The 16,307-nt window shown below is 40.6% G+C and overlaps 1 protein-coding gene across 9 annotated transcripts in view; it reads right to left on the reverse strand.

Moving 5' to 3' along the window:
• Positions 1-16,307, reverse strand: part of CEP350 (centrosomal protein 350) — a 78,274-nt gene that overhangs the window by 4,092 nt on the left and 57,875 nt on the right. For all 9 annotated transcript variants that reach the window (XR_012674564.1, XM_075156837.1, XM_075156840.1 and 6 more), the window contains exons 31-37: positions 13,844-14,004; positions 13,240-13,379; positions 12,362-12,444; positions 9,564-11,647; positions 8,163-8,564; positions 7,929-8,075; positions 6,652-6,774 (exon numbers count right to left, since the gene is read on the reverse strand). Coding sequence is in view for 8 of the 9 variants with exons in the window: in XM_075156837.1 (XP_075012938.1) it covers positions 6,652-6,774; positions 7,929-8,075; positions 8,163-8,564; positions 9,564-11,647; positions 12,362-12,444; positions 13,240-13,379; positions 13,844-14,004 (3,140 nt within the window). In the remaining variant the exon portion in view is untranslated. The remainder of the gene's footprint in view (positions 1-6,651; positions 6,775-7,928; positions 8,076-8,162; positions 8,565-9,563; positions 11,648-12,361; positions 12,445-13,239; positions 13,380-13,843; positions 14,005-16,307) is intronic.

The raw sequence follows: 16,307 nt of genomic DNA on the forward strand, positions 1-16,307 counted from the left end.
GGTTAGAAAGGAAAAGGCAAAATAAACATTAAAATTCTGTTGCTCGGGGATAATATCCCCTGTGAAGTTCCAGAAAGAGTCCAAAACAGTGTGCATCTGCCAACGACATATCTGTCTTTGTAAGAGATTACAGGAAACGCTTAGAATAGCAAAATGAACACAGATCTATTTGAACCAGGCTATTTCACTGTATGAACGTTTTCTACATTTCACTGTAGTATCCATTTTAAAGGGTTTCATATTCCTGCACAAGTTTTTCACTTGAAAGAACTAAGCTAATGGGATATTCTTGGCCAACAGCAGAAGCTCCATTAAAGAAGTCCCTAACTGTGTATTTGCAAGGAGCTGATTCCATGCAGCTTAAACTGGTAAGAAATCACGCAAAGGCCTTGAACAGGGGAAGGAGAAAAAGGAAAGACTTTACTGCAGTTCAGTTTATTTAAATAAGAATTAGAAAACCTAAAGGAAGTAACTAACTTTTCCAATTCTTCTGTATAGGAAGACAAAATGCTGGCATGTGTTGTATGATAGTATTACAACTCATTTGCACAGAATACTCCATGCTTCGTTGGATTTGACAGCGCTATACAAATGGAATTTGTACCATTACATCTAAAAGAGTAACTCAAAGAGTATTTATTTCCTTCTATTCCTAAATTGTTGACATGCAAAATCCTGTTTTACTGGTCCCTGGCAAATAGGTGCTTTAGTAAAAGACAGAAATATATAATTTCATTCAGCAAATCAAGTCTCATCGAGAGTCTCTCCAAACTGGACTTCTCCAATTAAACTTATTAAAAATTTGCCTAAGTGACCATTTCAGATACATCCTAAAAAATCTCAAACTTTTGAGAAAAGAGTGGCTGCAAACATTACCCATATTTAAAATGATAAAGAAAACCTGCTGAAAGCTCTTTCTCTGCTCAGCTTCACCAGAAAGCTCCTCTGACGGTCAATCCTACACTCTGAACTCAAAATACATTTACGCTGTCCACACAGACAAGTGGGCCAGACACACCTAGATACTACCAAAACAAGGTTAAAACATACTGAAAATCCACTAATCCAGTATCAATATATAATAGTGTCGTTATCTAAACAAAGTACAAGAGCTATAGCCCCAATACCCTCTTCTCCCTCTTTCGCCTGAAGCTAAACCACCCAGAAACTTGTCCGTTTTGAAGGTGACAGCTGCTGCAGCATGATGATGATTCAATAACCCAAACACAGTGTGAAGCCCAAGAACAGGCTGCTAGGGGAACCCCAGGGAACCGGCACTGCTTCAGGGTTTGTAGCCATTCATAAGCCTTCAGTTATCCCTGGGGTTTCAGTCTGACAGCTCCTTTCTCCCTCTCTCAAGAGAGCTTGGGGAGCAGGGCAGGGATATCATCCTGCAAACAGCTTTGGAAAAGTCGTGCTTACAGATCTCCGTGCTACCACAGTGAGCACTCCTCTTGTTTCCCATAGGGCTGTCAAAGACAAAGTGTTAATGGTTTCATTATGCTTCTCACTAACAAGGAAGAAGCAACAATATTGGAGTGTTGTAGGTGAAAAATAATTTAAATCGAATGCTAACAAGCGGCAGGTAATTGGATGTAAGTTTATGTGGGGGTGAATGTCTGAAAGAGACTTCTGAACTCTCTCTCAAGCAGAAGCTTGCTGCCTGCAACCGGTATGTGCTGGTTGTAAATTTTGATAAACCCTGGACTTAACAATAGCAGCATGTCCCAAGTCCTCCCAGTCCTCCCATCAATCCCCTTCTATCAAAGAGGCATAAGATAGAAGCACCGATTTGGAGGCTGATCATGTGTTGTGTGTCTGCATCACAGACTATTTAGATGAGGAAAAGTTAGAGATAGGGGTCACAAAAAGAAGAGGTGGTGCCAAAAAGAAGGGTTCCCAAAAAGCAGAAGTGGTCTGGGAAAGAAAACAGGGCCCCAAAGGGAGAAGGTGAAGACCCTGGCTGGAGAAAAGATCCTGGAAATGGGTGAAGATCCTGGAGATGACAGAGGTGGGTGGACACAAATGCCGGGGGACACCCAGGGACCTTGACCGGTGACATCCAAGACTGGTAACTGGGACCAGCTGCACAATACCAACTGATGCGATTTTCTGCCCGACCCTCCCAGGCCAGCAGCGACCTCGCTGCTGGGAAGTGAAGTCGAGACCTAGTGAACGTTACACCGGGGGTGGGGGGAAGCAAGTGAGTAAAATAATCAAGCAGGTTAAAAGCTCTGATGTCACTGGCCCTTAAACAAACCCCAATATCCAGATCTGCACTAAATCGCTGTTTATTCTGTCTCACCTGCTATAATGTGATGGGATAGTTCCTTTACTGTGCTCCAAGAGGGGGGAGAAAAAAAGGAAAAAAAAAAAGAAAGAAAAAAAGAGATTCATGGAATAAAGAAACACAAGTAAACAGGAGAGGACAAGGTAACTTGATCCAGGCAGAGAAAGGCTTGATGTTAAATAGCAGCAGAAAGATCAAGAAAGAAAAACAGTATCAGTGATTAATTTTCCCTTGCCTCTATCATTCCCCTCTTTCTCAGAGGCACAGTGCACAATTTCCTTTGGCATTAGGAGGACTTCCTCAAGCATACTTTTGGAAAACTAAGAGAATGTGCAATTTGCAGCTGCAGGCAAGTCTTGTTTATAGCGTATTCAGAACGCATGTGGAAAATGCCGTGCTGCTTTAAACAGCCCTGGCTACAGACATCTGAGCCAAGGCAGTTACGACTGCTTTGTCTGGGAAATGTTTGATCCATTTATTGTATTATTACAAATTGCTTCTAAGCAATGGAGACAGTTTGCTTATATTTGGCGACTATCGTGACTTTCACGGAAGTGGGCTTCGCGCTGTCTTCAGTACATGCACAGCATTTAAGTTCTTGCACATTTTTATGACAAAAGTAAAACTTCACATATTTGATACCAGGAAGTAAGCTCTCTATGCCAGAGAGAGACGGCATTTGGGCAAAGCCAGGAAAAAAATGGTTTTAATGAAACTGTTCCTACAGTTCCTTCCCTGTTGAATTCCATCCTACAGGAAAAGATAAACAGTGACACAATGCAAAAGGCTGTGTAATATGGTTTTTGTGTGCTTTGTTTTTAAACACTCAAAGAAAGAAGGGGGCATGCACACAAAAGAAAAATCAGGAGATACTGAGGTAGCATGATCCTGCTGGCCATCTAATAAATGCCACAGTACCCAAAAAACAACAATTAAAAGAATATAATCTGAAGGAAACTTTAGAAAGTAAATTAGTAAGTTTTGATTTCTGAAAGTTCCCATTCAAAACCATGAATATCTGTAAAATAAACTACATTTAAGGAGTAACTAGATCATTTTGAGACTGAAAAGTACAAAAATCCAGAAATAAACTACTGCCTTGGAAGAATGCCAGTGGGAGGAAAGCAGGCAGGTGCATTCTCACAGCCCTTCACTCTTGGAGTGCCTGGAAATCTTAAGACGCACGACTGTGCATATCAGCAGGCTTCGATTCTTTTCTTACTGTTGCACTCCCCTTGGACTTTCCAATTAAGCCAGCTTGATAGGAACAGCTTTGCTTTGCTTTGTTGCAGAGTTCAAAACTGCATGGAGAGAAACATTCTAGCCTTTAAGTCAACTGGTCAGAAGATCAATACTTTTCAGCTCTCTGTTGGCAGGCTTCTCAGGTGCAAAAGCTAAACACATAGGTTTGGCAGTATCAGGTGAGCTTTGCTTTCTCAAGCTCCGGGTAAAAGGGAAGGGGGGTGGCAGGGAAAGCAACGGCAGAGTTTGTGTAAACAGGTCAGCAGAGTGAGTTTTGGCTGAAGACCCAAGTGAAAAAAAAGGAAACAGACTATTGTTAGCACCTGAACTTAAATGAGGAGATATGAGGGTTCTTGCTGTAGTTTAAAAAGAAGTTTTGAAAGGTGCAGGCAGCCCTGATGTACCAAAATGCGGCACCTCAGCCTACATGTATTTGAGATTCTCCCACAGAGCACAGACAGCATACACGTGAGAAAGGTGGCAACACAAAGGGACATGAGAAGAAGAAAGCAAACACCTGAACAGTCCTTTAACTTGATTTTAAACAAAGTAGCTTTTCATAAACATGAACCTCCTGTACTTGTTTACTGAAAGCCAGGATTTGCTGTAACGTTGGTAACTGGAGCAGCTACCCAGCAGATCAGAGATCTCCCTTAAGAAATCCCAATACAATACAATACAATACAATGCCTTCTGAGGACAGAGATGCCTGATCAAAGTTAACAGTGCTGCAGAAAAGGAGAAGAGGAAGATGGTTTTTTGTCACTGGCAGAGAAACACTGCTAACTATATTGGTGTCAATGCTGGGAAAGCGCAGACGAAAGTGGAAATGCAGCTAAAGATGCAGTGACTGGGGGAAGTAGCAAAGGTCAAGGCAGAGCAAGGAGGTGAAGGACTAATCCATCCTGTTCTCCCCTTAATTCCCAGCAGGTGTGATGGCTGACTGCAGTCACCCACAGGGCCCAGCATCACAGAGAGCACCAGTGCAGTGCACGTCGCTTCTACTGCTGTGCCTCTCCCCTGCAAGGCTGAACCTTTGGTGGAGACAAGAACCGCTGGGAACTGGGTTTCGTATGATAATCAGGGAGAGATTAAGCTGGGCAGAATAGCTTGGCACTTGCTTCTGTGCCTTCAGAAGAAATAAACAGCCATGCCTCCAGGTTTTAGAGCCACCCAACCGTCCAGGCAGACGATGCCACTATTTGACAGTCGTTACTAATATGCCAGAGAAGGCGGCATGCAACAGAATCCCCTTCCACTGTATCAAAAACCCTCTCAGCCTTAGTCATGCCTAGCTCCTGGGTCAGACTATTGGACAGTCAGATGTGTTCAATCCTCTCACTGAAGTCACTAAAAATACATAGTTGTCTTAATAGAAAACTATCAAAGGATGTTTTCATTTGAAGGTTAGTTTCACTTGAAGGGGAAATGAAGAATATACTTTAAACAAAATTTGGAAAACTCCAAAACTGACCTCTCAGTTTAGGGCTACACCGTGAGTAATAGCGGATAGGCAGATCATCTTGCACAGAGCTGTACATCCACTCATGACCTTGGATTTGCATTATCACAGAACTCATGACCTTAAGCACAAGTTGGAGGCTGAGAAAGCTATCCAGATACTTCAGGTTTTATAGAGATTTTAATAAAAAAAGGTAAGAGAAATTGAACACTGTCTCCTTAAGTTTTCAGTTAGAAGTTTCTCTGATGGTGTCTCACATTGCAGGATAAATTTGTTAGTAATGCCACTGAGACTACCTTATTCCTAAAGCATGGCATGCTGCAATCTTTACAGAGTTATTCCCAGTCTTCAGCTAAAATTTTATTACTATATTCTTGTGAGAACAAAATAAAATTAAACACATTATTTATTAAGCCAAGCTTGTCAGAGCTCCATTAATCTTTGATGTCTGGGGCTGCACGTAAATCACAGACCAGATCGTTTGAACTTCAAACTTGTTCCACCTAAAGCACTTTGGATGTCTTCAACTAGAACAATTTTTTCCAGTCAGGAATCTCTTTTCAGGTATGGTTCAAAGAAATTAGGAAACTGTCCTTTCAGGGATCTAAACATAAGACTTTTTTGTGCATGCGTTAGCAGCCTCCATATCCCAGAAACGAGTGTATCCCAGAATCAAGCGTACTAGGATATGCAGGTCCTATATATAGATGTTCTATTTACATACAATTAAAATTAAATCCCTGGGAAAAAAACCTGTGTTGGAAACCTTCCACTGATGTGCAATTAAAAGACCACACGACCCATGACTCGAAGTTACTTATATGTGCGGGTGTGTGGCATCAATTTCAGGTATAATTAAGTGAAGCACGGTGTTAATAGCGACTCATATTCCCAAGCAGAACCTTCACTATCATTATAGCCAATAAAGATGTTAATCATCCTGCAATACAAGCCAACAAGTAACTTTCAAAAACTAGTACACAGCCAGACATGCTCTATCTTACACAGTTTTAACACTGAACTGCCTCTGCAGCTGCATTTTACGACAAGTACTACAGGAGCAGAAGTCCTACTCGTCACTTAGCTTTGAGGAAACGCTTAGCTGTGGGTACCATCTGGCAGACTGGTTACCTTGTACTAGGGATTATCACGTTCCATACTGTCTCTTCGAAGCCTTTGCTGTTCTAACCCAACAACTTTGCTAACCAGATTCAATTGAAAGGTTGCAGATCTGGTCTATTAAGTTCTCAGTATCACCGTCTCCAATTAAACAATATTACTTCAAAATAAAAACATTTTAAATTAAAGTAAGAAGAAAAACATATTCCCTTCCCAAAGAAAAAGTTTACTCTCCTTTCAGTCAAATATTTCAATGTTTTCTTCTGTAAATTCATGCTTTTGTGAGTGGGCAAATTTATACTCCAGTCAAATCAGTAGGCATGAACAGAGAATTCACTCAAGTCACCTTACTTCACTGGCACTGGACTTCTGTTTTGGTCAATAGAGTGCCCTCTAAAATTAAACACCTTCTATCAAGACCTCATGCACACTTTGTGTTCTTTAAACAGCATGATCGAATACTGAAAAATACAATCATATGTCACATTTCAGTCTGGTGGACAGTATCTGACATGGTTGCTTATTTTCATCCACTGACCAGTATATGATCCACTCGGTCTCGTTTCTTCCGCCCAAATTTCATCATCTTCTGCCAGTCTGTTTTGTGATTAGGCTCCTTCCTCAGGCTGAACAACTTCAGTACTTCAGCTGCAATGAAGCTCTACGGAACAGTAAAGGTGAGATTTATCACATTTGAGCTAAGAAATGAAATGTATGCTCAAAGTACCTAGCCTAAAAAGTCGCATTATAGAATGCATTAACAGCTTTCTGTTTAGCTAAGAGACATACGGTGTCTGCAAGAAAGTTACAGGGAAAGTCTCTGAGGCAGCATTACACAGGCAGAACAATTATTAAATCCCGAAGCGGGGTGGGGGGAATGACACCCACAGCTGCAACAATTTCAATTAAACAGTATAGCAAACAGGATATTATGACAATTCATTTTGTGGGAGAATATTAAAGAAAAGCAGGGTGGGAGTTTAATGTCCTTGTCATGTGTCCCTGCTCTCCCCTGCCACACACTTTTGAAAGTCTTCTCAACTAACAGAGTCATCTAGATATTATTTCTATCTTTTCTAGACAGTTAACATGCTGTATCTTCAATCAAAATGCAGTCAGGCCTCCCCCCAAAAAAAAATTTTGGAAGAAACAGTACAGGTGGAAGTTTTCATTTGCCTCCTGATGAGCTGTATGGAAGGTTCTTTGTTGAGCGCTTTGAGGGAGACAGTTTTTTTCCAAATGTCCAACCCTGCAACTTTAACCTAGGTCCAGTCAGGCTCTAGCTTTTTGGGGTTTTGCCCTTTCTTGAGCACTACCATGAATAACAGGAGACCTCCTTTGGCTTCCCAAAGACAACAATGCCTTCAACCAGTCAAATTTTGGATCCCTCTGGGAAACTTCCACTGTCCTTAGTGAGGCTGGCACAGGTGTGTCCGAGTAAAAAATCCAGCTCATCCCATTTGGCCCAACCCTACCGTCGGATCCATGCCAATATACCCATACAGAGTTCCACTGAAATCTGCTAAAGCAGCAGTCTGTCAGCATACCGATTTTATAAGACCAAAGTCACCCTGGCAGTTCGGCACAGAGGACTAAGGTTTAAAAGCAACCAGTACCAGCCAAAAGGACAGGGAGGCAAATCTGTTGAGTAAAAAAGGACCATTTTGGCAAACTCCCTTTCAGGTTTGTAATCTCATTTCTCTTCTCAACTCATCTCTTGCTGGATACACCCGTTATGATCTTTCAACACTCAGGCAAGTGCCAGTACAGTATTTTTCATCTCACTTTCCCTGCATGACAAAGATTTCTTCCTACCTTGATTTCATCCAGATCATTTGGATCTTTTACTCGGCGAAAGTAAGCAGATGCAATCCTACACGGTTTCATCCAAATAGGCTGATTTAGATTAGGATCCTCAGCAAAGATTTCCCCAAAGATCTCTCTTGTTAAATCAAACACCACCTTAACAAAGAAAGAAGTAAAAGTTAAGGCTTCTGTTGTTCATGGTAAATATTCAAAGGCCAAGAACAAAATGCCTGAAGACTGTACCTTTTTATAAACCTGCTTGTTTATCGTGTCTGTGTCCTGCTCTTTGAGGGTACTACTAAGATCTGTATGAAGGCTGAAACTTTGAAGATCACGACCCAATTCTTTCAGTTTCCAGAGTTCCTCGGCTGCTGCATGCACCATACCTTCCACCTCCACCGCAGTGTGAGGGACCGCCAAAGGCTCCTCACACGGCTTTGTTGGCACTTTCTGCGGTTCTACCTTGGGCAGCACTGCTGGTTCCTCAGCCTGCTTCTGCTGGACCTTATGGGAATTCAGGCCATAGTCCTCATCAAACCAGTCTTGATCATCTCCCAGCACGCTCAGGAGCTCCTGATTGAGCTCCAGCTCTGCCAGTCTCTTAGCAAGCTCTTCCTGACCGCTGGCACCAAACACTGGACTCTCCTGTGAATTAAGAGCCACAGAGTAAATCTAAAAGCGGTGTCACACTGTTGTCTAACTCAGCTTACATTTTTAAATGCTCTACTGATCTAATTGGCAATATACGCACAAATACTCAGAAAAATAATAAATAGCCCACAATAAAATTAGAAACTTTTTCATTCAAATACCTGGGGTTTCTACCACTCCTGATGAATACTTTCATCAGGGGTTCCTACAGAGCTTAAAAGACTATGCGGCCTGCCCACTGTCTGCCGTAATGTTTAACTGTTTATAAAAGGCTAAGTGGTTTAACAACTGATAATGTGACATACAACTTTTCACTTCACTTACCAGCAGCCTCAGATCTAAATCAACAGCCTAGAAGCTTTTAGCAGGTGATGGCTGTTTTAGTGACTGAACGGTGCTCATACTGGTGAAATGGGCTGAAGCTTTCTGTGATGATAATATATTGAGATCAATGGCAAAGCAGACAGGTTTACTGGGATCTTCAGCAGAAAGGCCAAGTCCTGTATCTGTATCATTACTGGTTCCGAGGAAGCTTGAACCTCCACTACTCATGATATATTAGTTCAGTGGATAGAGCAGTTTGACGCCTTAATGACCTCCACAGCAACTAATTATGTTTGAGGATGATTATTTCATATCAAGAATAGACAGAGGTAATTTTACAGTCTATTGTATTTTGCCATTTTTAGAGTAAAAACTAAGGATAAGGATTAAATACAAATTGAACATGTAAGCAGAATGCAACCTAAATGAAGTATTTTTCACTTTTATGTGCCAAAATGTGTCTTTCAGCCTGGAGGGCTACCAAAACGAGCTGTGAACTGGAATACACAAGAACACACACGTAAAAAGACATACATACAGGCAATCTTCACATCACCAAACAGAACTTGGGAGAAAACAAACTGCTGCCACACAGCATTCCTAAGAGTCAATCATCATCAGTCAAAGCAACAATCAACTCAAAATCAGTGCAAGATGTCTGTTACTCACTGGTCTGGGACACATGTCTGGAGAGGAGAGTTCTTCTCTTTCATCTTCCAAATCGGAACTTAGAAAAAAGTTATTCAGTCCGTCGGGAATCTGCTTTTCCACCTGCTGGAATGGGGTACCAGATTCCTCCTTCACATCACAGAGCTCCTGGTTGCTGAGCTGGATTTTCTCATTCCTGACCTTCTTTATTTGCTGTAACTGATTGACCGTGTCTTTCACAAAATCTCTAAGCAGACTGTCTGTCAGCAAACTGACCTTTTCCAGTTGGTCTTTTGACTTTTCCTCCTCTCTAAGCGGTAGTCTCAACTGGGCTTCTAACTGGTTCTTTTCTTTTGTCAGCAAATCCAGCAGTGGAGTTGCAGGCTTCTCCACAACTCCAGGAGAGAGATCATCTAACTTTTCAGCACACTCTTCCCCCAGTGTCTTCTGCCTCTCCAGTTTTTCAGAAAGGAAATCTGAGATGTCATCCAACTGAACAGTGGAAATCTCATCCACAACACCAGAAATGAGAGGAGCAAGGCTGGCCTCCTCTTTTACAGCATGCTTCAGATAATCCACCACTGAGTGTTCTTGGGCAAGTGATTCAGTAGCTACAGAAATCTCCTTTATTCTGTTCACTTTAGAAAATGACTCTTCATCAACCCTTTCCTCAGCTGAGGCTTCTGAAACAGCTGTGTCTGCAGGAGCTTTATCCTGGGAATAGTTCTCCGTAACATCTCTGCTCTGGGGTTCATCCTCCTTGCTAGGTTCAGAACTTTCTTTGTCTTTCTGCTCTGCTTTGTGTTGCTTCTCCAGTCTATCATCAAAGAATGAGTCTTCATCCTTATTTGTGTCTAAATGGCTATCAATACTTTCTGTAATGTGAGAGATTTTTTGAGGAGGAGCAAAAATACCATGCTTTTCTTTGCAATCAAAATATTTAATACCATCATAAGTTCCATTATTGTTCCCTTCAGGTTTATCCAACTCCACACCAGCCCAAAACCCTTTGGCAAACTTAGTCAGACCTTTGAATCGCAATGTTCCAGGTTGGACTTTACTCACAAGTACTCTATCACCAATGTTGAAATTTGGCAAACTATCTGTTTCTTCTGTGATCGAAACAGAGGCCCACAGCGGTGATTCAGTAGGAGCCTGTTCTTGCTCCACGTCTCTGCGTTCAGTATTTTTTATAAGTTCTGTTGGGGACTTAAGTTCTAATAATCTCTCTGAATGCAGGCTGCCAGAGAGAGAGAGAGACCTGTCACTGAGGTATTCACTGATTTCGCCATCGCTGCCAAGGCTGGTGGATCTACTTCTGCTGGTTTGCGTGTGCTGTGACCGCTCTGTCAGTGACGGAGCATCCCCGCTAGGAGAGAGGAGAGATGCTTCAAAGTCATCTTTGTAATGTTCCCCAGGAAGTGTTTCTTCAACTGATGCTTGTTTTTTGGAAGAGGATCCTTCAAAGTCTTCAAGGTATGATGGCTCCTTTTCACTAAAGAGTTGTTCTGAAAGCAGATAACCTTTTTCTTCTGCTGATTTGCTCAGTTTGCAAGACGACTCTTCTACACTTGGGCCAGTCACAGCATCTTTATCTGCCAGTCTCTGTTCTAAGATTTCTTCTGTACCATGAAGACTTTCCACAGCCAAACCAAAGAGTTCCTTCTGAGAGTGTTCGTTTTCAGAACAGAGGACTTTCTTTGGAAGGATGTCCAGTGAGCTCTCCTGTTCTTTATCTAATGTCAACAAGACATCAGAACTCTCCAAAGGCTTAATATGAGAACCTCCAATCTCATATTCCTCGGACTTTATGTATTCCAAGTCTTCCTGTATCTCAGATTTATGACTGAAGGCAGCCTCGCCATTGGATGCATTTACCACATTGTTCATTGACCCATGGGATATCCTGCTAATGTCTTTCACGTCTTTGAGAAGAGATGATGAGGGCACATTATCTAAGGAATCACCAGATCCTGCTCTGGAACTCCTTGGTGACATTAAAACCGAGGAAGATGTTCCAGAAGGTTCTTCTGCATGAACATCTGTCACAGCCACCTTCTTGGTGTGCACAGACACAGATCTCGCAGTTCTTGATGACACAGCATCTTGAAGGAAAATAAAAAGTGAATTACAGCAGATCGTATAGCCTGCTTTTGTTTACTGAAAACTGCAACCATAGGCAACAAAGTTAACATCACGGTTTCTATGCTAAAAGAAGATACAAACTGGTGCCTTGGAAACATGTATTTCTAGCTATCCTATGACCATGAGCAACATTCTTTCAGGTCTAGGGTTCTAACACTTTCTTTCTGATTCTGTTCCTCGTACCAGTATTTCATCATGCCATACAAGACTGAGCCCAAGGTAAGGGCTCAGTTATTTGTTTGCAAGCCGCAAAATCAACCAAGATTAGAATGTAGATAACAATTAGATAATGATCAACAGCAAAACATTGAAAAGTATCTCAAAAAAACCCTATTCCTAAATGTCTGTTCCTAAAGCCTTCATTATTTTTGGTGTCCTTACTTTCCTCAAGTGATAAAGGAACAGGAAACAAAAGAAAGGACAAAGGTTGTCACGTAATTATGGTTCACACAAACCTCAGCAAGAGTAAAACGAAATACTGAATATATAGGAAACAGCAAAAGCAGAAGCCTACTAAATAAAAACAGTAAAAAATATAGCTTGATCATTATGGTTTTATGAAGTCTGCATGCCCTCCTAAAACTTCTTGAATCAAGAAGGAAAAGGTTAAAGAAGTTCAAAACAGTCAGTCTTCAAGATCTTCATCTGTAGTACAGATTCTTCCAGTCACATACCTGCATGTTCTGAAATGGATTCCAAAGATGCTCTGGATCTCTCTGATTCAGCCAGTGATTTCCAGTTTTTAGCTGTCTCAGGCCTAAAGTTGAAAAATCAAATTACATGAATCATGGTTACAACAGAGTGCTGTTTTGGTTTTTTTTTTAAATAGATAAAAATGGAAATATAAGCATCTAGAATTATAATACCACACCAATGATAACATAAACAGTTTGGTTTGCCAACATGCTGTGACCTTCGAAAATAGGCATGGGGACAGAGAGGAGAGTTTGGCGAGTCCTGGGAAGTAATTTTCTAGAAGAGTAATCAAACTAACCTTTTTTGCAGCCAAAAAAAAAAAAGAAAAAGAAAATAACTTTTTTTTTTTTTTTTACTTTGAACGCACTAAAATTGCACCATCTGCTGGAAAAAATGAAACACTTAAAAACACAGTAGGAAGTGCAGAAGTCAGTTGAATTGTCTACCTTTTACAACCTAAGATCTAAACCAGATTTAAGTTGCAAAGATGAATGGTTTGCCTCACGTTGTGCAGCAGGCATAATGGGTGACCAAAATGGGAAAAAATTTGGGTCAGTAATTCATACAACTATTTGACACATTCTTGCACAATTGAAAATTATTGATCAGAAAGAACTTGAAAATAGGATCTGAAAGACTGGGCAGAACAAAAGTGAGATGCATATGATTACAGGGACAGTACCCCTTATCTGTTTTGGGTCTGATGAGACCAGCAAATAGGTCAACAGGATACTGCCACTGTCCAGTGCTTTAAGGAAGAGCAGTTACCAGCCTTCCTTGCACTCATGGTTTCTGCTAAAACAGCATTCATCACAGTTTCAGAATAATCTCAAAAACAAGAAGAAATGCCAGTTACCTGTGGAGCGGTGGTGCCTTGATCTTAGGTTTTTCAGCAGCAGCTGAGGATGGAGTTTTAATCTGAGGTTTGGCTGTGGGTGATGCCTCCAGATCTTGGCTCAGCTCTGCTTCAGTCTTCTTGATAAACTCATCATACGACTGCACATGGAAAACAGTTACGGCTGTTAGTCTACTAAACTATTAGTACAATTCAGCAATTAAAACCTATTAAATGAATAAAGGATACACTCGGTTTCTCTGTAAAGCAATCTAACTAACTTCCTAAAGCTCTACAGTTGTGAATCCTAGAAATTTTAATACTTTACTTTCAAAAACAAACTACATGAGCATCACTCTCTAATCCAAGCTAGGATACATAAGGCCCCTGAACACTGCTAGTAACCCATTCAAGATACAAATTTTAAAAGGGAATGGCATTTTTACCTCAAGGCTCTGGTTCATTATTGAAAACAGTTAAATAGGCACAACACAGTCACACTTCTATCACAATAATGTGTCTTTCACAGCTGTTGATACAATATTCTGCCAACAACATCCATACTATAATGTTTAATCCAAGGCTAACAATCTTTTACTTCGCTGTTCTTCCTACTGTTCCTAACCTCCAGTTGTTTGATCAAACTGGCTTCCTGGGCCTTCAGTCTCTCCTTTTGTCTCTTTTTCTGTTCTTTTTTCAGCTGGTAAACCACAGACTTCCTTTTCCGTAGTTCATCCTTCAGGGCCCTGATCCGTCCTTCAATGTCACTTTGATCAGATGTGGTTTCTGAAAAAATTTAGTTTTAGTCTTTGTAAGCTTGCACCTCACAAAATAGTTCTATGCAAAGCAATGAACAGTTATTTAGTAAATACAAAATATGGTCCAAGCAAAATACCAAAGAATTTAACGTCAACATGTTAATCTTAACATAGTAAGATTCTTAAAGTGGGATCTCAGATTCATATAACATACGAAAAAGTGTTGCATCCTATTTAATTTAGAAGAGAAAGGCTCTGATACATACAGTAACTTCTTACCAAACTGGTTCACGTCAACCACCCATGTTTATGCTGCTACATCATTAACTGCTTATCACGTCAGCTGTTGCAGAAATTCATTTTTTTTCTGACATATTTAAAAATATGACAAAATATGACTTAAAGATGCATAGCAAAAATATACCTGAAATATTTGTTTACAATCATGATATACAGTTTCAAGCTACAAGGTACACTTCATTGATGAGAATTTCACTTGCAACAGTGGACTCCAAAAGCAGTTTAAGTTTCTGGCCCATTTAGATTTCCTGCCACCTAGACTAAATACATCTACGAAACGGAGAGCTGACTGGTCAACAGTTGGAAGGAAAGTCAATTTGAACAATGCGGCGATTTTCACTGTTGTCAGGCCTCGGGATGACAATTTATTCAGGGTGAATGGATGTAGTGTTGAGCTTAGACACGTGGTGGACTACTCAATAATAGCTTATACAAAGTTACTTGGCACATCTTTGCTCCAAGTTCAATTTAACGGACTTTCCTATAATGCCATTACTGACTGTAGCTATTTTCCACCTGAACAATCTTTTCCTTAATCATTATCCTTAGTAATTTTAATAAGATCTCCTCCATTCCTCTCATCCCCAGAACTCCCTGCAACCTGGTCTTCCAGTCCTGATGATGATGTTCTACCTCTTTTCCCTCGGGACACTGTCCCCAGATACTCAGATCCATGCTCTGCATGATAACCCCATTCTACCAGTAACTGCTACTTTCATTATTTCTGCTGTAACAACCTCTTAGTCTCTCAGACCTCTCAGACTTTACAGAGAGACTGCCTCAGTGTCTCATTACTTATTCTTTTCTGCCCATCTGATTACGTCTACTTGCTTCTTGTTTTAAATGTATACCAACATAGTGCAAAACAAGATCCTTGTCCCAGATTGGTGCTAATACAATTAAGTCTCAAAAACTCTTCAAAGTATTCATCTGACATAGTCTTACTGGAGCTCCTCCCTGTGGCTGATGTCCCCCTTCGTCTCCTATAGCAGCAGCTGCAGCTCCTAAGAGAAGGATCTTGGCTGTTTTGCTTTTCTAATGCTCAATATTACCTATAATGTTTTCTGGACCAAAAGGCTTGGATGCTCATAAATGCCAGTTGCTTTATTGAACACCCTAGAAAGTAAATGACCAGTATTATTTGGTCAGCTAGCAGGAACAACTGGACATTTTGCTAATCAATCTCATTTCTCAAGACAACAAACCACCATAATGAAGGATTTCATCATCAACAACAGCCAGTAAATACAATCAAACTACTGTATTCTTTTTCCATTAACAACTGTTGTTAACCATTTAGAGAACTTAAAAAAAAAAAACACACCCAGCACAAAAAGAATGGAATCTCACTTGCTAATCAGGAGTACTTTATGATGCCACTGTAATTAACAACTCCTCCCGAATAGTAAGTGACCACTATGTAATTATAGCTTTTCTTGATCAACTCATAAGGGAAAGATCTGCACATGCTTTCATCTTTGACGATCTTGTCTATGCATGCATAGGACTGACATAGCAATGACTTCATTACTACTCAGCAGCTTGGAAGATTTGTCTCTTTACAATGGAATGATTTATTGTGACACCAGCACCACCCTGATCTGCTTCCAACCTCTTACACCTCTCTTCAGCATTTGAAATCAAAGATTGCAAATACTTCATTTTACAAAAGTTTATTTTCAAGATCACTGTTGCCTGTTCTACTTTTCATAATGGCTTCCTTATGTCGTTGCTCAGTCAGAACTTGAAAATAACTTTATCAAGCTGCTGAATGCTTCACTGTGTTGCAAACTGCTCTCCAGACAGAATCCCAATACAAATTACACAGTGCAAATACCTAGGTGTTACGTATTCATTTCTCTATCCAGCAGGAGAACAGCTGCCTCAAAATTACTGTGTTTCTATTGCACTTACATACATATTAACAAAAAAAAACCCAACATAAAAGATAATTAGCTTGCTATATCAAACGCCACAAAGACTGGATATGTACACACGCCAGTAAGTTATCCATCTATCACAAACAACAGC

Source organism: Calonectris borealis, chromosome 8 (assembly GCF_964195595.1).
Source record: "Calonectris borealis chromosome 8, bCalBor7.hap1.2, whole genome shotgun sequence".
Classification (NCBI taxonomy): Eukaryota; Metazoa; Chordata; class Aves; order Procellariiformes; family Procellariidae; genus Calonectris; species Calonectris borealis.